At 43.6% G+C, this 27,789-nt stretch overlaps 1 protein-coding gene across 3 annotated transcripts in view; it reads right to left on the bottom strand.

The window, feature by feature from the left end:
- The window catches only part of elovl2 (ELOVL fatty acid elongase 2), a 123,753-nt gene extending 102,243 nt beyond the window's left edge, over positions 1–21,510 (bottom strand). For 2 of the 3 annotated variants that reach the window (XM_080204850.1, XM_080204859.1), the window contains exon 1: positions 21,376–21,510. In XM_080204850.1, coding sequence (XP_080060976.1) covers positions 21,376–21,390 — 15 coding nt within the window. In that variant the 5' untranslated portion in view covers positions 21,391–21,510. Of the gene's footprint in view, positions 1–2,525; positions 2,650–21,375 lie in introns of all 3 variants that reach the window. The other variant, XM_080204840.1, reaches the window with a different exon arrangement.
- Between the last annotated feature and the right edge of the window lie 6,279 nt (positions 21,511–27,789).

The following is a 27,789-nucleotide window of genomic DNA, read 5'->3' on the forward strand; positions in this document are numbered from 1 at the left end:
CTCAAAATTTTCCCCCATCACTTTCAACTCTTCGACCCTGGGAAAAAGGGTCTATCCACTCTATCCAAGCCTGTCATAATCTTGTAAACCTCTATCAGGTCTCCCCTTATCCTCCAACACTCCAGTGAAAACAATCCAAGTTTATTCAACCCTTCTTTATAGCCCATATCCTCCAAACCAGCCAACATCTCTTCTGCACCTTTTCCAATGTATCAATCTCCTTCCAGTAGTGTGGCAACCAGAATTGTACACAATACTCCAAATACAGCCAAAGTCTTATACAGCTGCAACATGATTTTCCAATTCCTATACTCAACATTCCAACCGATGAAGGCCAGCATGCCTTCTTGACCACCTGAGTTGCCACTTTTAGGGAACTGTGGATCCGCACACTCAGATTCCTCTCTATGCTAATATTTCTAAGGACTCTACCATTTACTGCATAATTAGATTTCAAAAAGGTTTTTGAGATTGCAGTAACCATGGAACGGGCTGCCATGAAAGCCTCACACTTAGGCATGAGGGCAACAGTACAAAAGATGGTGGATACCTCAGGAAGTCAATCGAAACCCAAGGAGAGTGTCAGTTGTCAGGGCACAACCTCAGGCTTTAAAACAGATAAGGAGGAGTTTCTTCAGCCAGAGAGTGGTGAACCTGTGGAGGTCAGGTCATGTCATTGAGTGTCTTTAAGACAGAGATAGGTTCTTGATTAATAAGGGGTCAAGGGTTATGAGGAAAAGGCAGGAGAATGGGTATGAGAAAACTATCAGCCATGATTGAATGGCAGAGCAGACTCGATGAGCCAAGAGGCCTAATTCTGTTATGTCTTAAGGTCTTAGTGTGGCCAAAAGGGCCACATGTAGACTAGTGGGTGGGAGAGAGGAGCTCAACATTGGAACTGCAGGAGAACAGGTCAATTCACTCTCAATTGTAGATCATCAGCGTCCCAGGAAGGGGAACTAGTATCATCTCTGCATTCCTCTGGAGGTAAAACAGATACATACAGCATACAACAAATCAGCACATTTGCAATCACCCTTGCTGCCAAATCTTGTTGAGAAAAGTTTAACTTTACCAGCCTCAGCACCTCAGGGAGATCCTCCCATGTGATGGGATCACTAGATTCTGCAGTTCAAGACATACTTGCTATCTACAGGAATCTAATATTCAGGCATAGCAGCAATCTGCAAGAAGATGATACTCATACGTTGGTGCTGAAGGCCAGTGAACATTCAAGCAACTCACAGAAGACACATCTATGTTGATATTTTGGGCGCCCTCAAAAAATATTTCAGGCCAAAAAAATGTGATGATCAAATAATAGAAATTCTACCAGAGATGGAAGGGAAATGGAGCTCACATTAAACAATACATTTCAGTGTTATGACAAATGGTTTCTACGTTTAAATTTGGCAAAACACTCATTGAACTAATTCATGACCAATTAAAAAGATTTCAATCTATTATGTATATTATATGTTTCAATTTATTATAGGAAAGGGATAGCTTGATCTTGGGATTGGACATAGCTCGGCACAACATTGAGGGCCGAAGGGCCTGCACTGTGCTGTAATATTCTATGTTTCTATGTTTGGTTAGAGAATGTCTCCTCATGCTGGATGATGATTTAACCTTGGAAAAAACCACAACTTTGCCAGTCCAAATCAAATCTGTCATGTTAGATTTAAAGTAGTTACACAAATAGACTGAGGGTTGCAGAAACAATTTGCCAAATGAGCGAGTGCAAGGTTTAAGGACAAGGCAACCTTAACAGTCTCAATGTGTTAAAAACTGGGCCCAAATTATGCAAGTGCTCATCCAAATGCAATGCAATGTCCAGCTCAAGGAACAAATTGCAACTCATGTCTAACATGGAACTATTTTCCAAAGATGTTCAAGCCATTGAAGAAGACTTCATTAGTTTAAAATAGAGGAGTAACTTCTTGAGAGTGAGGTACAGTATGTCTATACCATCATGAATGATTAAAGAAAAGCTCAAATCGAGATAGCAGGCATCTCAATGTTGCTTCTTATTGATGTTGACAAATTTATTTTGACTAGACAGATTCACATTCTACAGGGCTAGAGAAATCTTACTGGGGTAAATCTTTTCAATAGGGTTAGGTACAAACTTGGACACCCCACTAGAGCAGACATTAAGTGATCAACGAAGCAGACTATATAGTGTTCTTTATATTTACAGGATTTGGGAGATTAAAGGATACTGCCATGCTGCTCATGTTGACATATAATTCCACCAGTTTCATGGATTATTTGCAATCCATGCCCGACTGTTGTAGGAGCTGAAACAACTTCAATGGATAAACATATGGATGATATTGGAATAGTGTAGGTTAGATGGGCTTTAGATTGTTGCGCCAACCTATGAAACCATCGAAAGGCCTGTACTGCGCTATAATGTTCTATGTTCTAACTGGAAGCAGATGGTAAAACTGAGTGAATTGACTCATCACTATGGATATCAAATCTAGTCATTGCATAACAAACTTAGACGATATGCTGACCTTAGGGCAGTTAACTTTCATTCCAGTCAGGTATCCATTTCCTACATTCCAAGAACTGTCAGCACCATTACATGACTCCACATCTTCATGAAGCTCGATATGCTGCAGAGCTATCTTCAGATACCTTGGGGAGAGGAAAGCTAGCAGAGTTAGAGGAATGAACCTCAGATGTGTTATTTATGAAGATGTTTTCAGTATCAGAGAATACTCTCTGGGTGAAATTTAGCACCTAGGATTCCAGAATAACATTTCTCCAGTCTTAGAACCATAGAACATTACAGCACAGAAACAGGCCTTTTGGCCCTTCTTGGTTGTGCTGAACCATTTTTCTGCCTAGTCCCACTGACCTGCACCTGGACCATATCCCTCCACACCCCTCTCATCCATGTACCTGTCCAAGTTTTTCTTAAATGTTAAAAGGGAGCCCGCTTTCACCACTTCATCTGGCAGCTCATTCCACACTCCCACCACTCTGTCAAGAAGGCCCCCCCCACTAATATTCCCTTTAAACTTTTTCCCCTTCACTCTTAACCCATGTCCTCTAGTTTTATTCTCTCCTAGCCTCAGTGGAAAAAGCCTGCTTGCATTCACTCTATCTGTACCCATCATAATTTTATACCCCTCTAGCAAATCTCCCCTCATTCTTCTATGCTCCAGGGAATAAAGTCCTAATCTATTCAACCTTTCTCTGTAACTCAGTTTCTCAAGTCCTGGCAACATCCTTGTAAAACATTCTCTGCATTCTTTCAACTTTATTAATATCTTTCCCGTAATTAGGTAACCAAAACTGCACACAATACTCTAAATTCGGCCTCAATGTCTTATACAACTTCATAACATTCCAACTCTTATACTCACTATTTTGATTTGTAAAAGGCCAATATACCAAAAGCACTCTTTACATTCCTAACTACCTGTGACGCCACTTTTAAGGAATTATGCATCTGTATTTCCAGATCCCTCTGTTCTACTGCACTCTTCAGTGTCCTACCATTTACCTTGTATGTTCTACCTTGGCTTGTCCTTCCAAAGTGCAATACCTCACACTCATCTGCACTAAACTCCATCTGTCATTTTTCAGTCCATTTTTCTAGCTGGTCCAAATCCCTCTGCAGGCTTTGAAAATCTTCCTCACTGGCCACTACACCTCCATTCTTTGTATCATCAGCAAATTTGCTGATCCGATTTACCACATTATCACCCAGATCATTGATATAGATAAACAACAATGGACTCAGCACTGATCCCTGTGGCACACCACTAGTCACAGGCCTCCTCCACAACCACTCTCTGGCTTCTTCCATTGAGCCAATGTCTAATCCAATTTACTACCTCTCCATGTATACCTAGCGACTGAACCTTCCTAACTAACCTCCCATGTGGGACCTTGTCAAAGGCCTTACTGAAGCTCATGTAAACAACATCCACTTTCCTGATAGCATCCTCAAAAAACTCCAATAGATTGGTTAAACATGACCTACCATGCACAACTCCATGTTGACTCTCCCTAATAAGTCCATCTATCCAAATATTTGTAGATCCTATTTCTTAGTACTCCTTCCAATAATTTACCTACTACCGATGTCAAATTTACCAGCCTATAATTTCCCAGATCACTTTTTGAGCCTTTTTTAAACAACAGAACAACATGAATCATCTGGCACCACACCCGTGATACCAACATTTTAAATGTATCTGCCAGGGCCCCTGCAATTTCAACACTAGTCTCCTTCGAGGTCCGTGGGAGTACCCTGTCCGGTCCTGGGATTTATCTACTCTGATTTGCCTCAAGACAGCAAGCACCTCCTGCCCTTTAATCTGTATAGGTTCCATGACCTCCCCACGTGTTTGCTTCATTTCTCCATGCCAGTTCTCATAGACTCCATGCCAGTTTCCTTAGTAAATACAGATGCAAAAAGCCCATTTAATATCACCCCATTTCTTTTGGTTCCATACATAGCCGACCACTCTGATCTTCAAGAGGACCAATTTTATCCTTTACTATCCTTAATACACCTGTAGAAGCTCTGAGGATTATCCTTCACCTTGACTGCCAAAGCAAACTCATATCTTCTTTTAGCCCTCCTGATTTCTTTCTTTAGTTTCTTGCACTTTTTATACTCCTCAAGCATTTTATTTGTTCTTTGTTGCCTATACATGTCATATATCTCTCTCTTCTTCTTTACCAGAGTTCCAATATCCCTCGAGAACCAAGGTCCCTTATTCTTATTCACTTTGCCTTTAATCCTGACAGGAACATACAAACTCTGCACGCTTAAAATTTCTCCTTTGAAGGCCTCCCACGTACCAATCACATCTTTGCCAGAGAACAGCCTGTCCCAATCCATGCTTTGTAGATCCTTTCTCATTTCTTCAAATTTAGCCTTTTTCCAGTTTAGAACCTCAACTCAGTGACCAGATGTATCTTTATTCATGATCATAGAAACATAGAACATCACAGCACAGTACAGGCCCTTCAGCCCTCAATGTTGTGCCGAGCTATGTCCAATCCCAAGATCAAGCTATCCCCTCCCTATAATTCTGGAGTGCTCCATGTACTATCCAATAACCGCTTGAAAGTTCCTAAAGTGTCCGACTCTACTATCATAGCAGGCAGTCTTTTCCACACCCCAACCACTCTGAGTGAGGAATCTACCTCGGACATCCCTCCTATATCTCCCATGAACCTTATAGTTATGCCCCCTAGTAACAGCTACATCCACCCGAGGAAATAGAGTGGACGTGCAGAGACTATCATCTTATAAACCTCTATTAAGTCGCCTCTCATCCTTCTCCGCTCCAAAGAGAAAAGCCCCAGCTCCCTCAACCTTTCCTCATAAGACCTACCCTCCAAACCAGGCAGCATCCTGGTAAATCTCCTTTGCACTCTCTCCAATACTTTCACATCCTTCTTATAATGAGGTGACCAAAATTGAACACAATATTCCAAATGTGGTCTCACCAACGTCCAGTATAGTTGCAGCATAACCCCACAGCTCTTAAACTCAAAAACCCTGTTAATAAACGCTAACACACTATAAACCTTCTTTACGGCTCTATCCACTTGAGTGTTAACCTTCAGAGATCTTTGGATATGAACCCCAAGATCTCTCTGTTCCTCCACAGTCCTCAGAACCCTGCCATTGACCCCGTAATCTGCACTCAAGTTTGTCCTACCAAAATGAATCACCTCACACTTATCAGGGTTAAGCTCCATCTGCCACTTTTTGGCCCAGCTCTGCATCCTATCAATGTCTCTTTGCAGGCTACAACAGCCTCCACCTCATCCACTACTCCACCAATCTTGGAGTCATCAGCAAAGTTACTGACCCACCCTTCAGCCACCTCCTCCAAGTCATTGATAAAAATCACAAATAACAGAGGACCCAGCACTGACCCCTGTGGTACACTGCTGGTAACGGGCCTCCAGTCTGAAAATTTTCCCTCTGTCTTCTATGATACAGCCAGTTCCTTATCCAATCGGTCAAATTTCTTTCTATCCCACACATCCTTATGTTCTTCATGAGCCTACCATGGGCAACCTTATCAAATGCCTTCCTAAATCCATGTATACGACATCAACTGCTCTACCTTCGTTCACACACTTAGTTACCTCCTCAAAGAATTCAATCAAATTTGAGAGGCAGGACTTACCCCTCACAAAATCATGCTGACTATCCCGGACTAAAGTGAATCTTTTCAAATGATCATAAATCCTATCTCTCAGGACCCTTTCCATTAACTTATCAACCACCAAAGAAAGACTAACTGGCCTATAATTACCAGGGTCATTCCTATTTCCTTTCTTGAAGAGAGGAACAACATTTGCCACTCTCCAGTCCTCTGGCACTATCCCCATGGACAGCGAGCACCCAAAGATCAAAGCTAAAGGCTCTGCAATCTCATCCCTTGCCTCTCAAGGTATCCTAGGATGTATCCCATCTGGCCCAGGGGACTTATCCACCCTCAGGTTTTTTCAAAATTGATAATACATCTTCCCTCAGAGCATCTACCTCCTCCACCCTAGCAGCCTGTTTCACGCACTCCTCATCAAAAACATAGCCCCTCTCCTTAGTGAGCACTGAAGAAAAATATTCATTCAATGCCTCACCTATCTCTTCTGACTCCATGCACAAGTTCCCACTACTATCCTTGACGTTGAAGTTGGAACTTGGACCTCCAAGTTGAAACTAATGGCGTTATGATCACTGGAACCAAAGTGTTCCCCTACACACACTTCCGTCACTTGTCCTAACTCAATTTCTAATAGGAGATCTAATATTGCATCATCTCTAGGCGGTACCTCTACATATTGATTTAGAAATTTTTCCTGAACACATTTTACACGCTCTAACTCATCTAGACCTTTAACAGTATGGGAGTCCCAATCTACATGTGGAAAATTAAAATCCCCTATTATCACAACTTTATGTTTCCTGCAGTTGTCTGCTAGCTCTTTGCAGATTTGCTCCCCCAATTCTTGCTGCCTATTGGGTGGTCTATAATACAACCCCATTAATGTGGTCATACCTTTCCTGTTTCTCAGCTCCACCCATATGGCTTCAGAAGATAAGCCCTCTAATCTGTCCTGCCTGAGCACTTCTATAACATTTTCCTTGACTAGCAATACCACCCCCCACCCTTCATCCTTCTGCCTCTATCACGTCCGAAACATCGGAACGATGGAACATTGAGCTGCCAGTCCTGTCCCTCCTTATAGCCATTAGTGAAACTTGGCTATAATGTCATATTTCCACGTGTCAATCCATACCCTCAGCTCTTCTGCCTTCCCCACAATACTCCTGGCATTGAAATAGACACACCTCAAGATTATTACCACCACACATAATCCTTCTATTTGTGATTTTGCATGAACTATTAACATCATTTATTTTCATCCCTGCTCCACTATCTGCTCTGGCACTCGGATGGTTCCCATCCCCCTGGGAATCTAGTTTAAACCTTCCCAATAACACTAGCAAACCTCCCTGCAAGTATATTGGACCCCTTGTAGTTCAGGTGTAACCTGTCTCTCTTGTACAGGTACCACCTGCCCCAGAAGAAACCCCAATGATCTAGAAATCTGAAACACTGCCCCCTACACCAGTTCCTCAGCCATGTGTTCATCTGTCTGAGCATCCTACTCTTACCCTCACTGGCACGTGGCACCAGGTAGCAATCCTGAGATTACTACCCTCAGGGTCCTGCTTTTTAACTTCCTACCAAGCTCTCTATTCTCACTCTTCAAGACCTCCTCACTTTTCCTTCCTACGTCATTGGTACTGATGTGTACCACGACATCTGGCTGATCACCCTCCCACTTCAGAATGCTGTGCATGCGATCAGAGACATCCCTGATCCTGGCACCTGGGAGGCAACAAACTATCCAGGAGTCTGTCACAACCACAGAACCTCCTGTCTGTAGCTCTGACTATCAAGTCCCCCATCATTACCATTCTCCTTTTCCACCCTCCCTTCTGCGCTGCAGAACCAGACTCAGTGCCAGAGATCTGGCTGCTGCAGCTGTCCCATATAAGGCATCCCCCACAACAGTATCTAAAAATTGGTATACCTGTTGTGGAGGGGAATGGCCACAGGGGAACCCTGCTCTGCCTGCCCTTTCCCCTTCCCTCACCTAACGGTAACCCAATTACCTGTGCTCTGTGCCTTTGGCAAAACTACCTCCCTGAAGCTACTACCTATAAACTCCACATTCTCCTGAATGTTCCAGCTTCTGCTCCAGTTCCCTAAATGTGATTTGTTAGAAGCTGCAGCTGGATGCACCTCTTGCAGGTGTTGTTGTCGTCTTCAGGGATACCGGGAGGTCTCCCTGACTTCCCACATCCTGCAGGAGGAGCATTCCAACATCCTGCCTGGCATTCTTCCTACTCTGAAGAGACAAGAAAAAAACTTGCCGGAACCTACCCTCGCCCCTGCCTGTTCACACCGAAGCCTATCTTGTCAGGTGTTGAGGGGCCATTCAATTTGCTTAAACATTGTTGTTGTTCATCCATCATCGATGAGGACCTCGATAGTATTAGTCATTTTGAAGCTGGATGCGGTGTGTCCGAAGATGACTGATCAGGCCAATTTGGGCACAGAATGTCCTGGCACATATTGGACAGACTTGTGTAGACACTGTGGTTGTTGTGCTGGTGGCTCTGGACTTGCGCAGCTCACGCTTAAGTTGTGCTTCAGCAAGAAACCTTGCTTTGTAAACTTGACAGCCTTTGTGGATGAGGCAGTGCCAGGTAGGGTGGTTTTGTGCCAGCATTTCCCAGGTGGTCATGTCAATGTCAAGTGACTTCAGGGAGGCCTTGAGTGCGTCTTTAAAATGTTTGTTCTGCCCTTCATGCGAGCACCTTCCAGCAGAGAGTTCCCCAAAAAGGAGCTGCTTGGGTATGCACTGGTCTGACATACGGATGACATGACCTGCCCACCGGGTCTGCACTCTCATCAGCAGTGTGTGGACTGATGGTAGACTTGCTCTAAAGAGAGCTCAGTGTCTGCTACTTTGTCTTGCCAACCGATGCATAATATTCTGTGAAGATAAGTCATGTGGAAATGATTGAACTATCTTGCATGCTTTCGATACACAGTCCCCGTTTCACAGGCATATGGGAGGGCGCTGTAGACCTTCAGTTTGTTGCTGGGCTGATTCCTCGACATTCCCATACAGTGGAGCGCAGTCTACTAAAAGCAGAACTTGTCTTTGTTATTCTGAAGTTAACTTCTGTATCAATAGTTGCTGCTTGGGAGAGGGTGCTGCCAAGATAAGTGAACTGGTCCACTGCCTGTAGTTTCTGCCCTTTGATTGTGATTATGGGTTCTGTGTACAGTGCATGAGGAGCAGGCTGGTGCATGACTTCCGTCTTTTTAATGTTGATGGTGAGTCCAAAATTGTCACACGCCATGGAAAATTTGTTCATACTGACTTGCATCTTTGGCTCTGAGCCAGCATACAGGGCACAGTCATTGACAAAGAGGAAGTCTCTCAGAACAGTCTCCTTCACTTTGGTAATAGCTTGAAGTCTCCTCAGGTTGAAGATCTTCCCATCCACTCTGTACTTGAGGCTGATTCCAGCACTGTCCTGGAAGGCATCATTCAGCATGGCAGTAAACGTCATGCTGAACAGTGTGGGTGCGAGCACACAGCCCTGTTTGATGCCATTGGTGACTGGGAATACCTCAGAGGATTCTCCACCATCCAGTACTCTGGCCATCATGGAACTGGCGTACCATCTGAATGAATTTGCGGGGGGGCGGGGGGCAGCTAAACTTTGACATGATCCTCCACAGGCCTTGTTGGATGACAGTGTCGAAGGCTTTCACAAGGTCAACAAAGGTTGTGTCGAGCTCACAATTCTGCACTTCATGCTTCTCCTGAAGTTGGCACGCAAAAATGTCAGTAGTCCTGCGACCTTTGCTGAAACCACACTGTGACTCAGTGCCCAGCTCCAGATGAGTGACCAGACAGACGATTTAGCAGGACTCTTGCGAGGGTTTTTCCTGCGATGGAGAGCAGCGAGATTCCTCGATGGTTGTCACGTACTTGCCGATTGCCCTTCCTCTTGTAGAGGTGTATGAAGGAAGCATCTTTAAATTCCTGAGGAACGGACCCTTGCTTCCAAAAGGACGGGAACAACTCGGTGAGCTTCTCAATAAGTACAGGACCAGCAGCTTTGTAGATCTCTGCGGGTATGGCATCTGCCCCTGGGGCTTTGCCACTGGATAGCTGGCTGACAGCTTTCATGACTTCGGCCACGACCGGTGGGTCATCCGTGGTGCTGTTGATATCAACCTGGGGAATCCTGCCTATTGCCTCATTGTTAATAGATGACGGTCAGTTGAGGACGGCTTCAAAGTGTCAGTCCATCTCTGCAGGATCTGAGCCCTCTCTAATGAGAGTTGTACCATCTGTACTCAGGAGGGGGGAGCTCCCGAGAGATTGAGGTCCATAGAGAACATTGAGAGCTTCATAGAACTGTTTCAAGTCGTTTCTGTCAGCGTATCCCTGTATTTCATCTGTCTTGGCGCTCAGCCAGGCCTCCTGCATTTTACACAGTTTATTCTGGACTGTCCTGTGAGCGCTGGTAAAAGAATTTTTCTTGGCAGCTGACGATGGGTCATTCTGACAGGTCCGATGATCATGGTGCTTTTCAACAAGTAGAGCCTGTATCTCCTCATCATTTACATCAAACCAGTCATGCTGTTTGTGGGTACAGGGCCTGAGCATCTTCAGTGCACATGTATGGATAGCATCCCTGAAGCGTTCCCAGTTGTCCTCAGCGCTGCCTGCAGAGGTGTATGTCAGCAAGCTTGATTTCAGCCGGTGCTGAAGCTATCCTGGGGTTCTTTAGCTTGGCAGCATTGATCCTTTTCATAACCTTGCTTCCTCATGGTCGCCTCTTGGGTCTGATGCAGAGCCTCATTTTGGAGACAATGAGCCTGTGATCTGTCCAGCAGTCAGCACCACACATGGCCTTGGGCGCTCTGACTTCCTGCCTGTCTTTCCTCCTGACAATGACATAATCGATAAGATGCCAATGCTTAGAGCAGAGGTGCATCCAAGAGGTCTTGTTATGGGTAGGCGGATGGAAGGTTGTGTTGGTGATGAGGTTGTGTGCTGCACAGGTCTTCATTAAAAGTAGGCCATTACTGTTACACTCACCCATTCCATGTTTCCCAATGACTCCCTGCCAGATTGCAGAGTCACACCCTACTCTTGCATTGAAATTGCCAAGTAAAATCAGCTTGTTGGTATTGCTCAATGCTGATAGTAAGGCATCTAGCTCTTCGTAGAACTTGCCTTTCATCTCGTCCGGGTTGTTCATTGTGGGGGCATAGGTGGTGATCAGGGTGGCTTGACTTCTGTTCTGTAGCGGAAGCTGTAATGTCATAAGCCGGTCGTTCACACACCCTTGGGCAGACTATCAAGTTTCCGAACAAGGTGACTCCTGATGGCGAATCCAACTCTAGCATCACAACGCTCATCGCTGCCACAACCGCTCCAAACAAAAATGTATCTACTTCAACTGATCTATGCTGGCAAGATGAGTTTCACTCAGGGCTGCAATGTCAATGTTGTATCTTGCAAGCTCTCCAGCAACTAAGGCTTCACTCTGCTCTGTCTGCTGTAGGGTTGTCTGAAAGCGTGCGCACATTCCAAGTGCCAGTGGTGAGTGGTGTCACCTTGTGTTTTATTTTGTTTGTTTGACTGCAAACAGATGTTGAGGGACCATTCAATTTGCTTAATAATGCAGTGTGCAATTATTATGTGCGCTTTGTTATATTTTTATATTTAAGGGGACTGTTTTAAAATTTAGTTTTTTCTACAGGCAGTTGATGGGTCTGGTGAGAAGCAGGATAAATTACTCATTTTGTTCAGTGTCGACATAGGAGCGTGCTCATGGACTTCTGTTTACAAGAATAAGCCCCTTGGGGTTTTTGATTAAAGGAATATAATGTGGGATTAGGTATGCAGGGTCATGTGATAATCTACTTAAATGAGGTATGTAGCAGGGGAAAAACAGCTTTCAGTTCTGGCTGGGGTTTGTTCAAAAACAAACCATGGCAAGCTACTCTCTACACAAAGCTAGATGGTGGCTTGCACTCAATATAGCAAGTATATTTTATGGTTGCTAACTGTATTTTAAGTGGCTGAATCCATAAGAAAAATGTTGCTTATCTGGAACTGAGAGAGTGATTAGTTAAAATTTAGAATTATTTCTTTTCATGTTTAAGTACTATTCAACCGGTAGTAGTTAACTCAAATGAAGCAGCTTAAACTGTGTTATTGAATAAAGTTTTACTGGAAAAGATCTTTAATTTGTCAACAGAATTACTCCTGGAGCAAAACATTCTATCTTCATATTTATGTCACAATAGAAAAATTGTTGGGGTCTAGTCTGGCTTCCTGATCAAATTTGGGGTTCTGGTCTGGAGCCCTAATACATGGAAAAGACTAAGCAGAACATAATCAACATTCCTCAGAAGAATCTGAGGATCTCCAAAGCTCTGAAGAATCATACAGATTCAATGATAACTCTCTTTACACTAATTATCAACAATGTGTTTTGAATTGAGTGAACAACCAGATGCACAGCAAGCACATTTGTGACAGCAGTGATTGACTTTCTAGGATGCATTAGAAGGAATAAAGCTGACAAAACAACGTTGAAACGATCTCTGACCCGGTTCAATGTGAAAAAGTTGACTTTGTTCCTTCGGCTACCAACTGCCATCACAGTATGTCAGAGATTGCAAAGCCTTTTCAAAAGCTATTGCGCAAAAATACACAATGGGAATGGACAATCACAGCAGTGTTTGAAACATTCAAGGCAAAGATATCTGCCAGAATTTTACAGCACACCCACATCAGAATCGGGGTAGGCAAGGCTTGCAGAATGCATTCTCCGTTGGCCTCAGGTGGGATTTTACGAGTGATCGGTGGACAATGCAGTAAAATTCTGGCAATCATCTCCACCAGTCTAATGTATTTCAATCGACATGCAGAAATTTGTTACAAAGATAGATCAGGAAATGAAATTGAAGCTGTACTCAGCACATTGAAGAAAACAAACAATTAATTACTGATACATCATACCTATTGTTGCAAGCTGAACATAAATACTCTACTGCAGAGTGGGAAGCAGTAGCACGTATCTACGCCTGTGAACATTGGCAAATGTATCTCCACGGCAGGAAGTTCACTCTCCACACCGATCACCAAGTGCTGACTACATTGTTAGTTATCTGTACAAATCTAAAGGTGATCAGATCACCTTCATCAGTATAACTTTGAGATTGAGATTGAGTATCCAGCAGATTGATGCAAGCTGTAGTTGACAAGCTTAGCTGACTACTATCACCAATAGAGTCACTGATTACGAAGCATATTTTGGTAAAAGAACAGACACAATAGAACCAATGGAAAATTTGAAGTTGCAGATTGGGTTTCCATCAAACAACCAAATTACAACCAGATTTGCATCATCTCCAGCAGGTCCACAGCAAACACTCCACCAGTCCTGATGCATTTCAATCCACGTGCAGAAAATTGTTACAAAGACAGATCAGGAAATGAGATTGGAGCTGAACTCAGCACATTGAAGGAAGCAAACAATCACTGATGCATCATGTATGTTGTTGCAAACTGAATGGTTGCTCAAAGTAGAAAGCAAGACACTTGATACTGAGCTGACCAGGATAGTTCAAGGATAATGATGAAGATATGTTGCCTGGTATGGAGGGGAGGTCCTATGAGGAGACACTGAGGGATTTGGGGTTGTTTTCACTAGAAAGAAGGCGGCTAAGAGGGGATCTTATTGAAACATATAAGATGATTAGAGGTTTAGATAGGGTGGATAGTGATAGCCTTTTTCCTCGGATGGAGAAAGCTAGCACGAGGGGGCATGGCTTTAAATTAAGGGGGGGTTGTTATAGGACGGATGTCAGGGGTAGGTTCTTTACCCAGAGGGTGGTGAGGGATTGGAATGCCCTGCCTGCTGCGGTTGTAAATGCGCCTAGTTTCGGGGCGTTTAAGATATCCGTGGATAGGTTTATGGACGAAAAGGGATTGGTTTAGATTAGTGGGTCATTGTTTTTTTTTAACTGGTCGGCGCAACATCATGGGCCGCAGGGCCTGTTCTGCGCTGTAATGTTCTATATGTTTCCTTTTCCTATGAGCTAATGAAGTTGATCACAGACATACAACATAAAATTTGTATATCTAACTGGATAGAATTTAATCCAGACAAATGAAAGGTGATGCATTTTGGAAGATCATATTTAGGTGTGAATTATACAGTAAATGGCAAAACACATAGGAGCATTAATATGGGCAGACTTGGGCTTACAGGTCCACAGATGCCTGAAAATAGAAACACAGGAGGTTAAGGCAGTCAAAAAGGCATGCAACAGACTTGTCTTCATTGGCCAAGGCATAGAGTATGAAAGTTGACAAGTTATGATACAGCTGTATAAAGTTTTAGTTAGGCTGCATTTGGACTATTATATGCAGTTTTAGTCGCCACACTACCAGAAGGACGTGGATTGTTTGGAGAGGGTGCAAAGAAGTTTACGAAGATGTTGCCTGGTTCGGAGGATTTTAGGTTTGAGGTTGGATAAACTTGGATTGTTTTCACTGGAAAGATGGATACTGGGTGACCTGATAAAAATCTACAAAATTATGGGGGGCATATATAGGGTGGATAATCAGAGGATTTTTCCCAGGATGGCAGGATCGACTACAAAAGGGCACAGGTTTAAGATGAGAGATGGTAAGTTTCGGGGAGACGTACAAGGAACATTTTTCTCAGAGGGTAGTGGGTGCCTGGAAAGTGTTGCCAGTGGAGATGGCGAAATAGACACCAAAGCAACATTCAAGATGTATCTTGATAGCCACATGAATGGGATGTGAATGGAGGGATAAAACTGTGCTTGGTGGGCCAAAGGGCCTGTTCCTGTGCTATATTGTTCTTATACAGCTCAGAGACTATTTCTCTATTTAAAGAAAACATAGAAATTAAACGATTTGCTGTATATAGTCAGCATGGTGGCTAGTACTGCTGCCTGAGTGCCAGGAACCAGGGTTCAATTCTTGTCAAGTGACTGCCTGTGCAGAGCTTGCACGTTTTCCGTGTCTGTGTGGGTTATAAACACACCCTACCTTTATAAGTAAGAAGTCTCACAACGCCAGGTTGAAGTCCAACAGGTTTATTTGGTAGCAAAAGCCACTAGCTTTTGAAGTGTTTGCTGCTCCTTCATCAGATGAGTGGGATTTCTATTCATAAATAGGGCATATAAAGACACAAACTCAATTTACAAAATAATTTGGTTGGAATGCGAGTCTTTACAGGTAATCAAGTCTGAAAAGGTACAGATGTGAGTGGAGAGAGCATTAAGCACAGGTTAAAAAGATGTGTATGGTCTCCAGACAGGACAGTTAGTGAGATTTTGCAAGCCCAGGCAAGTTGTGGGGGTTACAGACAGTGTGACATGAATCCAAGATCCTGGTTGAGGCCGTTCTCATATGTGCAGAACTTTACAATTAAAGACAGGGTGTGTTTTTTTTCAAAAAGTCACTTTTTATGTATTTGACAGAAGTAGAAACATGTTTTGTTGCTATTGCTTACAGTGTAATATGAAAAAGTACCTATTCTTTAAAATGAAATCTAATTTCAAAACGATAAACTGAAAGATTTTGATAACAGTGGATGCAGCTTTTGGCATTACATATGCCAAGTATTGCTATGAAAATCAAACATACCTAGAATTAGGGACCTTGCGGTGAAGGATCCTCTTGGAGAGAGTGATCATTGTATGGTGGAGTTTCTGGTGCAGATGGAGGAGGAGAAAGTGGGTTCCCGGACACGCGTCCTTTGTTTGAATAGAGGGAAGTATGGTAGGATGAGAGAAGAATTGGCAAATGTGGACTGGGGGAGTGCGTTGGAAGGTAGGTCTGCTGAGGAGCAGTGGAGGATCTTTAAGGAGATCTTTCTTGGTGCTCAGCAGAAATTTATTCCGATGGTTAAAAAGGACAGTAGGAAGAGAGGTAATAAGCCGTGGATAACGAAGGAGGTGAAGGAAAGTGTTAAATTAAAAGCGGAGGACTTTAGAGTAGCTAAGAGCAGTGGGCGAGAAGAGGATTGGGAAAGGTTTAAATGTCAACAAAGATTGACAAAGAAGTTGATAAAGGAGGGTAGGAGAAGCTATGAGGCTGGGCTAGCACTTAATATAAAAAAGGATAGCAAGAGTTTTTATAAATATATAAAAAGGAAGAGGCTGGCTAGGGTGAACGTTGGTCCTTTAGAGGATGAGAAAGGGGAGCTAGTGGTAGGGGATGGGGATAAGGCTAAGGTCTTGAATAACTTTTTTGTTTCTGTCTTCACGGAGGAGGACGTGAATAATTTGCCGGGTGTTAGAGATGGAAAGGTGGTAGGAATGGAGGGTCTTAATGACATTACTGTTACTAGAGAGGTGGTGCTCGACAGACTGGAGGGGCTGATTGTGGACAAGTCCCCAGGACCGGATGGAATGCATCCGAGGGTTCTGAAAGAAATGGCGGAGGTTATAGTGGATGCCTTGGTGGTTATTTTCCAGACGTCGCTGGATTCCGGGGAAGTGCCGGAAGATTGGAAAACGGCTAATGTTACGCCGTTGTTTAAGAAGGGTGCCAGGCAAAAGGCGGGGAATTATAGGCCGGTTAGTTTAACGTCTGTGGTAGGTAAAATGTTAGAATCCGTCATTAAGGAGGAAATTGCGAGGCATCTTGAAGGGAATTGCTTGATAGGGCGGACGCAACACGGTTTCATTAAAGGGAAGTCGTGTCTGACAAATTTACTGGAGTTCTATGAGGATGTGTCTAGGGCAGTGGATAGAGGAGAGCCAGTGGATGTGGTCTTTCTGGATTTTCAGAAGGCGTTTGACAAGGTACCTCACAAGAGGTTATTGCAGAAGGTCAGGGGACATGGAGTTGGGGGTAGGGTGTTAGCGTGGATAGAGGATTGGTTGTCAAATAGGAGGCAGAGAGTGGGGGTCAATGGGTGCTATTCGGATTGGCGGTTGGTGACTAGTGGGGTGCCCCAGGGGTCGGTGCTGGGGCCTCAGCTATTTATCATTTATATAGATGATCTGGAGGAGGGAACCGAGTGCAGGGTGTCGAAATTTGCTGATGACACCAAGATTGGGGGAAAGGCAAATTGTGCGGAGGGTGTGGAGAGTCTGCAGAAGGATCTAGATAGGCTGGGCGAATGGGCCAGGAAATGGCAAATGGAATTTAATGTTGGCAAGTGTGAGGTGGTCCACTTTGGTAGGAAGAATGGTAGGAAGGACTATTACTTACGTGGCAAAAAACTGCAGCAGGCGACGGTGCAGAGGGACCTCGGGGTCCTTGTGCATGAGTCGCAAAAACCCAGCTTGCAGGTGCAGCAGGTGGTCAGGAAGGCGAATGGGATGCTGGCCTTCATAGCGAGGGGGATTGAATATAAAAGTAGGGAGGTCTTGCTGCAGCTGTATAGGGCATTGGTGAGGCCGCAGCTGGAGTACTGTGTGCAGTTTTGGGTGCCGCACCTGCGCAAGGATATTTTGGCCCTGGAGGGAGTGCAGAGGAGGTTTACTAGGCTGATACCGGAGTTGAGGGGGTTGAGCTATGAGGAGAGGCTGAATAAACTAGGCTTGTACTCGTTAGAGTTTAGAAGAATGAGGGGAGATCTCATTGTGACATATAAGATGATGAATGGGATGAATAGGATAGAGGTGGAGAGACTCTTCCCGCTCAGAAAAGACAGTAGGACTAGGGGGCACAGCCTCAAGATAAAGGGGAGGCGGTTTAGAACGGAGTTGAGGAGGAACTTCTTCACTCAAAGGGTGGTGAATCTCTGGAATTCTCTGCCCGTTGAAGTGGTGGAGGCTGCCTCGCTAAATATTTTTAAGAAGCGGGTTGATGGGTTCTTGATAAGAGAGGGGATTAAGGGTTATGGGGAGAGGGCGGGAAAGTGGAACTGAGCCACAACAGATCAGCCATGATCTTATTGAATGGCGGGGCAGGCTCGAAGGGCTAGATGGCCTACTCCTGCTCCTATTTCTTATGTTCTTATGTTCTTAACGTTGAGAGCAGAGGTTGGGAACTTCAACTCCTGATGGACCTTGGAACCTGTGTGTGTGCAAACCAGAGTGGGCTGCACAAGCGCTGATTGATACTTTTACATTCATTGGGTCCAGTGCATCAGTCTCAGAAGGAAAATCTCAGGTCAGGTAACCAGCCGCATAGAAGAGTAGTTTCAGGCAGGGAACTGGGAGAGGTTCTGAAAGGAGAGTTCCAGAGAACAGACAGAGGCAGGAAAAAGCCCCAGTTAAGTTAAAAACAGAGAAACTCCAATAAGGAAATGGAGCAATGGGCAAGAGACTTTCACTAAAGAAGGCAGCTGAAGGTTGGTGTCTCTATGCTGCATTCACCATTAGGGTGAGGGTCTCCTCTGGAGCAGTAGTGTATTGCTTGGCACAGCCAAAGATCTGAATTTGTGCTTATGAATCGGTGTGTATACATTCAGGAAGAACACAGTGAGAAGTTTCACAACACCAGGTTAAAGACCAGGTTGAACCTGGTGTGAGACTTCTTACTGTGTTTACCCCAGTCTAATACCGGCATCTCCACATCATGACTACCATAAACTCAGGAATCCAGGAGGGTGGAATCTCAGGTGACAAGATTAAAACATTATGAGGTGGGCCATTGTTGATGCCATCTGAGTTGGAGCAACTTTGAACATTCCAAAGTTGGATCTTCAAAGACGAAGACTGGAATCCTTCATGAAAGATACAGGGTTTCATTGAGATTGGTCGACTCACAACATTACTGTGTCTGCATGGTTTTGAGACATCATTGGGCTCTAGCTTGGTCACATCTGCCATCTGTTGTGTAGTGTGGCATGTGTTCAACCATAGTTGTCTTGCTAATTCATGTGTACTTCACATTTGTCCTGAATATTACAGTATAAGATAGTAAATTGTCTTATATTTCTCATCTCATAGTAAAGTTTATTTTTATTTGTTTAAAATCCACAGAATCTTGCAGTTTTATTCATTGAGCAAGTGTCTTGAATCTCAAATCTTATCTATTTTAAACAAAATGTTATTGGCCCATAACTGGATCATAGCAAAAAGCTTGCAGGGTCTAGTTTAGGATTATGAAATTATAAAACATCATTATACTTTTTGGAGAGTCAGGAGGTGAGTTACTCACCACCAGATTCTTTGACTGTGACATGCTCTTGTAGCCACAATATTTATACGTCCAGTCCAGATTTTGGTCAATGCTAGCCCCCAGTGGGGGGAATTCAGTGATGCTAATACCATTGAATATTACCATCACTGAATGATATAGTTGGGCTGTTTAGTTAAATGTACAGATGTGCATCTGCTCCAGCATATTCAATTCCTGAGAAGTCCAAAAGAGTAAAATATAAAACATGAGTTATAAGTATATAAGTCAAGAATAACACACCATTCTCTCATATTCAGCAGTTATGGTTTGATCAGCTAAATAGCTAACACACATAGAACAATGCTCATCTTCAAATCAAGCTGCAAAAACAAACGGCACAGATTGCATACTTTCACTAGAGGCTAATATCCCACTTATCCAAGTTCAGGGTATGTGGGTGTAGATGGGTATTCTGAAGCATAAAGCTTCTGCCAAAGTGTGTACACGAGTACATTAAAGTTTAAGCACCAAGACTGCACAATTTACCGTTACAGAGTACTGGTGACATTTCTGCTGCTCATCCAATCATGGACATCTTATTAAAACACTGACAGAGTTGAGATTACTTCAAGTTTATTATGCCTCCAGGTCTCATCAATAATGCAAGGTGGCTGGTAAGTCATCAGTGCCAGTGAGTGCTGAAGTCTGTCATGACTCAGGTATCACATGACAAAATAATTTCTGATCTTCCATCTCTTGACATTATTGCAATATGACAAGCTCCAAAGATATGCTACTAAGCAGAGCAAGGAAACTCAAGTCAATAGTTACCCAGCAAGTTCTTACAGTGAAAGGAAAGTGTTTTAAAATGTCACGATTTTATAAAATGTTAGCAATTAAGTATCCGAAAATTGCAATTAATGAATATTAGTGCAAAACACCAAATCTGTAAGTACTTTTGTCGAAGAAATTCAGATAATTTATTTTGAAATCCCATTCACAATTCAAGATGTATTGAACGCAGACAATATCTTAAAATCCCTTACCCACAAATATACAAATGAGTAAACCATTTAGCAACCATGAACCGTTTGATTAGGTGAAACATAACAATTTCATGTACAAAACATAGTTAAGCTAATGTACCATTTACTTTAGGCTCTATAATGTCTGCCAATTCGTTCCGCAGTTTGCAAGAGGACAAATTGCGTTGTACAACATTTGATTGCTGCTCTTTACCAATATAGTGGAGAATGGTTTAAAGCGCAAATCGTTCACATTTAATCAGACAAAAGGCATTAAATCAGCAAACATACTGTGTTACACTATTTTCTTTTCATGGTTGGTCTTATTGTTGTAACTAGAATGTCGAGTTGTCTCAAGGTAAGAGAAAGCACCAGTAGCGAGTTACACTCTTGGCTGTCAGTCAATGCTCGTTCCCAGGAAAGTGGGTTACTTGGTGAATTCTGTTGTCCTGACCTATCTCTTATTGCACCACATTCTATTCAAAAGCTACTCGGATGTACATGCTGTATTTTCAAATGTCTTTTTAAGACGACATTTTGAAGCAATTGTGAATAATCAGTGGGCGTAGGTCCTAGTCACAGTTGTAATACTTCATTCAGACAATAACAAGGGAATAACGTTACCAAATAAGTTAGAGAGGAATTGTTTTTATTTTTCACGGAGGTCAGATTTCCGTATTAAGAATTGGATTAGTGCGAAGTCTAGAATTAAACTGGAAAAAAATACAATTATCTTAACATCTACCAGCTATCAGCAAGTATTACATTAAAGATGTTAGTTTTTCTTCACAAAATGCTATTAGTGCAAAGAAAACCTGGATTCCAATGTCGATTCTTTGTGTATTTCAACTAAGCTCGATTCAGATCTAGAGGTCTAACAAAGGCAACAATGCTTAAAAGGTTCAGCATTATTACATTCTGAAAATTACAGCAAGCACTTTGCAAATGTCTAATTGAGTATTTCACCCTACTCAATATTTAAACATTTGACCATGAACGACGTGCAACATTTTAATATAAATATTTTTAAGGTAGTAAGAATTGATTTGAATGCAGTGGTGAATTTGTTACAAGATGACCTCTCGTAACATAGACATGGATGCACCCATGCCTGGCTTACCGGGATCATTCTCATTGTGCCGGCCGTGCGCTGTCCTCGATATACAGAACGTACACGGCTCTGCTCCCCTTTACACTCACAACAAGCGGTCTCCCAACTTGTGACAAACAGGCGGCTGCCTGAGCGGCCGGCTCAGCTCATTGGTTGGTATTCTCCATGACAATAAGCACGGTGCTCGGAATCTCTTAGGCAATGAGCGCATGCGCGTGTTTCTTTGCCTGCTTCCAGTTGGTGGGAACGGATTCTTACTTTTACCCTTTTGCTCCCAGGGAGAAAAGAAACAGAGTAAATGCTGTCTTTGTTACTTCATCACTTTGTTATCTGGCAATTGGGGATTCTTTAACATTTAAATTAAAGTGTATAAGTTCTGGTTGTCACACTGTTATGGGTCTATTAATGCACCGCTGAAGGATTGACGCTCTGATTCGCATTGTTGTTATCTCTGATTAGACCATTTAACCAAGTTTTTTTTAACCAAACTCTTTTCCAATGTGACCCCATTTTAATACTTGAAAATTAACGTGACTCCAGACACTAACAAAAAGCAAACAGCAAAATCGTTCCTAAGGTGTGATGCCAGGAACTGGACATTATTTCAGCTGAAATCTAGCCAGTGATTTAAGAAGCTTCTGCATCCTAAATCTTTTGTATATAAAACCAATGAAAAAGATGCACTTTTAACAACCATATCAATTTTTTCTTCCCCTTCAAATATTTCTGGATGTAAACCCAGGCCTGTCTATTTCTGCAGCTCCTTTAAAATTATACAATTTAGCTTATGTTGCCTCTCAATTTTCCTTCTGAAGCTTGTTGCTTCACACTTCTCTGCACTAAATTTCACCTATCACGCTTCTGTCCACTTTACCATTCTAAGTCTTCCACAATTTCCCATCCCTATTTACTGTCTTTCCAAGTTCTATGTAACTTGCAATCTTTGAAATAATGCCTCTATGCCAAAATCAAGCACAATCCAAATCATAACAAACTTACAACACCAGTTGTTTACAATGTTGTTTACAACCATTGGTTTACAATGACGAGTATTGTTTCTTGCACGCCATACAGAAAGCATACCATACATGGGGAAAGAAAGGAGAGATTGTGCAGAATGTAGCGTTACAATCTTAGCTAGGGTGTAGACAAAGATCAACTTAAAGCGAGGTAGGTCCTTTCAAAAGTCTGATGGCAGCAGGGAAGAAGCTGTTCTTGAGTAAATATCCTTAGAGTTTTGTATCTTTTTCCTGACAGAAGAAGGTGGAAGAGAGGATCCTATGTCGGCATCCTGCTCCCATGTCTGTCCTTGACCTGCTGCAATGTTCCAGTGAAGCTCAACGCAAACTGGAGGAACAGCACCTCATCTTCCGACGAATGTCGAATTCAACAACTTCAGATAATTAGCTCTACCCCTCCTTGACCCCTTTGTTTTCATTTTATCTAATTTTTTACTGTTCTCTACCTTTTATTTCTTTATTAAAGAACAAAGAACAACACAGCACAGGAAACAGGCCCTTCGGCCCAACAAGCCCACGCCGCCAATGTGTTTTCCCTCCTCCACCCTTGACCCGTGTCTGTGCTTATGGTACCCCCATTGGAAACCAGATTAAGGGGAGAATAATTTAGGGACAATCATTTATTGTCTTTCTTTATTTTTCTTCTCCTCCCTTCCAACTCTTTGCCCTTATATTATCCCCCCTTTTCTTGCCCTTTCTCCCACTTTCCTTCCCCTTTTTCTCAATTTTACCTCTTCTATCCATCTCCCACTTCCCCCACATCTTCATCTGTCACAACTCACCCTCTGATTTCAGCTTCTCTGCCATTTAGCCATTCTGATTTGCTATGGACTGCCATTAGCAGACTTTCCCCTTGTTTTTGTGGCTATGCCTCATCTTTCAAACCCTCACCCTACAGTATAAGTATCTCCCACTTTCTATACTTTTAGCTTTGACAAAGGGTCATCTGGATTCAAAATGTCAGCCTTCTCTCCTTATAGGTGCTGCCAGGCCTGCAGAGACTTTCCAGCATTTTTCTTTTGGTTTTATGGAAGAGAGTATGTCCAGGCTGCTTGGATCTGGTTGAATAAACTAGGATTGTTTTCACAGGAAAGATGGAGGCTGAGGGCAGACCTGATAGAGGTCTATAAAATTATGAGAGGCATAGACAGGGTGGATAGTCAGAGGCTTTAATGCAGGGTGGAAGTGTCAATTAGAAGGGGGCACAGGTTCAAGGTGAGAGATGGAAAGTTTTTCATGCAGAGAGTGGTGCGTGCTTGGAATGTGCTGCCAGGAGAGGTGATAGAAGCAGGCACATTAGCAACAGTTAAGAGGCAATTGGATAGGTACATGAATAGGGAGGGAATAGAGGGATAGAACCGAATGAGGACAGAAGTTTTTTTCTCAGTTCAGTTAGAGTATCGGGAGGGTGGGGGGGGGGAGAGGTGGTTTAAACTAATTTGTCGGGGGGATGGGAAAATGAGATGTAGTCCAAAAGCCAATGTTGAGGGTCGCATGGTATGGAGGAAGGTATTAAGGTTGCAGGAGTGTACAGGCAGACAGGATGGTGGATTGAAGTTATCTACTTCAGTGGAAGGACCATCAGGAATAAGGTAAGTGAGCTTGGAGCGTGGATTGGTATTTCAGACTATGATGTTGTGGCCATTACGGAGACATGGTTGGAACAGGGACAGGAATGGTTGTTGGCAGTTCTGGGGTATAGATGTTTCAGTAAGGGTAGGAAAGACGGAAAAAGAGGTGGAGGAGTAGCATTGTTAATCAAAGATAGTTTAATGGCTGCTGAAAGGCATTTCGAGGGCAGTCTGTCTACTGAGGTAATATGGGGTGAAGTTAGAAACAGGAAAGGATCGGTCACATTGTTAGGAGTTTTCTATAGGCCCCCAAATAGTATTAGAGATGTGGAGGAGGAAATGGCAAAGCAGATTATGGATAGGTGTGGAGGTCACAGGGTAGTTCTCGTGGGTGACTTTAACTTTCCAAATATTGATTGGAACCTTTGTAGGTCAAATAGTTCGGATGAGACACTTTTTGTACAGTGTGTGCAGGAGAGTTTCCTGACACAGTATGTGGATAAGCCAACAAGAGGTGGGGCCACATTGGACATGGTACTGGGTAATGAACCGAGCCAAGTGTTAGATTTGTTTGTAGGAGAGCACTTTGAAGATAGTGACCACAATTCAGTGTCCTTCATTATTGCAATGGAGAGAGATAGGGTCACACGAAAGGGCAGGGTTTATAATTGGGGCAGGGATAATTGTGATGTGATTAGGCAAGAATTAGGGAGCATAAGATGGGGACAGAAACTGTCAGGTATGGGCACAAACGAAAAGTGGAGCTTTTTCAAGGAACAAATACTGCATGTCCTTGATAGGTATGTCCCTGGCAGGCAGGGAGGAAATGGCCAAGTGAGGGGACCATGGTTCACAAAGAACTTTGAATGTCTTGTTAAGAGGAAGAAGGAAGCATATGAAAGGATGAAAAAACAAGGTTCAGTTGGATCGCTGGACAGTTACAAGGTAGCTAGGAATGAGTTAAAGAAATGCGGATCACAGGGTCAACGGCAGGGTTCTGAGGAATATGGAGGAGCAGAGAGATTTTGGGGTTCATATCCACAGATCTCTGAAGATTGCCCCTCAAGTGGATTGAGCTGTGAAGAAGGCTTATAATCTGTTAGCATTTATTAACGGGGGTTTGAGTTTAAGAGCCATGGGGTTATGCTGCAACTATACCGGACATTGACGAGGCCACATTTGGAATATTGTGTTCAGTTCTGGTCACCTAACTATAAGGAGGATGTGGAAGCATTGGAGACAGTGCAGAGGAGATTTACCAAGATGCTGCCTGGTTTGGATGGTTGGTCTTATGAAGAAAGGTTGAGGGAGCTGGGGCTTTTCTCTTTGGAGTGGAGGAGGATGAGAGGTGACTTAATAGAGGTTTATAAGATGATGAGTGGACTTGCAGAGACTATTTCCTCAGGTGGATGTAGCTGTTACTGGGGAGCATAACTATAAGGTTCATGGTGGGAGATATAGGAGGGCAGTCTGAGGTAGATTCTTCACTCTGAGAGTGGTTGGGGTGTGGAATAGACAGCCTGCTGTGATAGTGGAGTCGGACACTTTAGGAACTTTCAAGTGGTTATTGGATAGGCACGTGGAGCACACGAGAATTATAGGGAATGGGATAGCTTGATCTTGAGTTTGGACGTAGCTCGGCACAACATTGAGGGCTGAAGGGCCTGTACTGTGCTGTACTGTTCTATGTTCTATCATGACTGGCACAGGCTTGGAGGGTCGAAGGCCCTGTTCCTGTACTATACTTTCTTTGTTCTGTGTTAAAGGGGTTGAGAAACATATCAGTCATGATTGGGTCTGCTGCATAATTCAATGGGCCAAATGGCCTAATTCTGCTCCAGTATCTTATAATCTTTGTATTCTCTGCTCTGTTCCACAGCCAATTTAATTCCACACTACCACTGGCTGCTCAATCGCACAAACATCAATTTTGTTAACCGCAATATGTGACAATTTATCAAACGCCTTTCAAAAGTCCAAATACATAATTTCAAGCACACTATCCTCATTTGTTACTTCAGTAAATAACTCAGAAATATCGGGCATTAACACTTATTAAGCCACGTTATTGCAAGCGCAAATTAATTTTGTCTCAGGTTATTGTGTCTAAAATCTTCCCACGTTAACATTAAGCTGATTGGCCGACAGTTACTTGGTTTATTCCTCTTCCCTTTTTAACTGGATTGTGTAATTTACAAGTCGCCATCCTGTGACACCACTCCCATAACCAAGGTGGCTGGGACAATTCTCCTAGCCCACTGAGCTGTTTTTGTAATGCAGTGGGCTGGGAGATTCAAGCACTGGGCACCACGGCCTCCGCAAGTCGCCAAGCGCTGGATTTCTGGTGGTGTCAACTCCGTGCCAGAAATTGGCACAGAGCTGCATAATGTATGCAGCTTCTAATTTAAATGTAATTAAAATATTGTTAGCAAGCCTGGGACTGAAATTTCCGGACCCGGTAACACCCCTCACTTGTATAGCTCCCCACTGGTGCAGAGCTCATGGCCTGACCCCACTGGAGTGCTATCGAGGCCCCAAAGAGGGTTGGGATCCAGGGGAGTACCCTGGGCCCCTGGCACTGCCCAAGAGGTAAAATGCTAATGCCTGGGGGCACCTTGGTAATGTCTACCAGGCATAGGACATTGCCAATAGTAGGGATGTTTTAGTCAGGGGAATAGGTAATGTGAGAGCAGCCGAAACCAGGAGTTCTGAAGTTGTATTGCCTGCCTGATATCAGGACTAAAGACCACTCCTTATAGCTGGAGATGAACTTGGACTGGGAGTAGGAGGATCCAGTTGTTGTTTATTATGTCATTCAGGGTGGCATGGTGGCACAGTGATCAGCATTGATACCTCACATTGCCAGGAACCCGGGTTCAATTTATGCGACTGCGTGGAGTTTACACAGTCTCTGTGTTTGCATGGGTTTCCTCCGGGTGCTCCAGTTTCCTCCCACAGTCCAAAGATGTGCAGGTTAGGTGGATTGGCCATGCTAAATTGCCCTTTAGTATCAGGGAGATTACTGGGGTAAATGTGTGGGGTTGTGGAGATGGGGCCCGGTGGGATTATTTTTGGTGCAGCCTTGATGGGCAATTGGCTTTCTCCTGCACCGTTGGGATTCTTGGCAAATTGTGCGGAGGGTGTGGAGAGTCTGCAGAAGGATCTAGATAGGCTGGGCGAATGGGCCAGGAAATGGCAAATGGAATTTAATGTTGGCAAGTATGAGGTGGTCCACTTTGGTAGGAATAATGGTAGGAAGGACTATTACTTACGGGGCGAAAAACTGCAGCAGGTGGCGGTGCAGAGGGACCTCGGGGTCCTTGTGCATGAGTCGCAAAAACCCAGCTTGCAGGTGCAGCAGGTGGTCAGGAAGGCGAATGGGATGCTGGCCTTCATAGCGAGGGGGATTGAATATAAAAGTAGGGAGGTCTTGCTGCAGCTGTATAGGGCATTGGTGAGGCCGCAGCTGGAGTACTGTGTGCAGTTTTGGGTGCCGCACCTGCGCAAAGATATTTTGGCCTTGGAGGGAGTGCAGAGGAGGTTTACTAGGCTGATACCGGAGTTGAGGGGATTGAGCTATGAGGAGAGGCTGAATAAACTAGGCTTGTACTCGTTAGAGTTTAGAAGAATGAGGGGAGATCTCATTGAGATGTATAAGATGATGAATGGGATGGATAGGATAGAGGTGGAGAGACTCTTCCCGCTCAAAAAAGACAGTAGGACTAGGGGGCACAGCCTCAAGATAAAGGGGGGGGTGGTTTAGAACGGAGTTGAGGAGGAACTTCTTCACTCAAAGGGTGGTGAATCTCTGGAATTCTCTGCCCGTTGAAGTG

Source organism: Carcharhinus amblyrhynchos, chromosome 2 (genome assembly GCF_965287045.1).
Source record: "Carcharhinus amblyrhynchos chromosome 2, sCarAmb.v2.hapA, whole genome shotgun sequence".
NCBI lineage: Eukaryota > Metazoa > Chordata > Chondrichthyes > Carcharhiniformes > Carcharhinidae > Carcharhinus > Carcharhinus amblyrhynchos.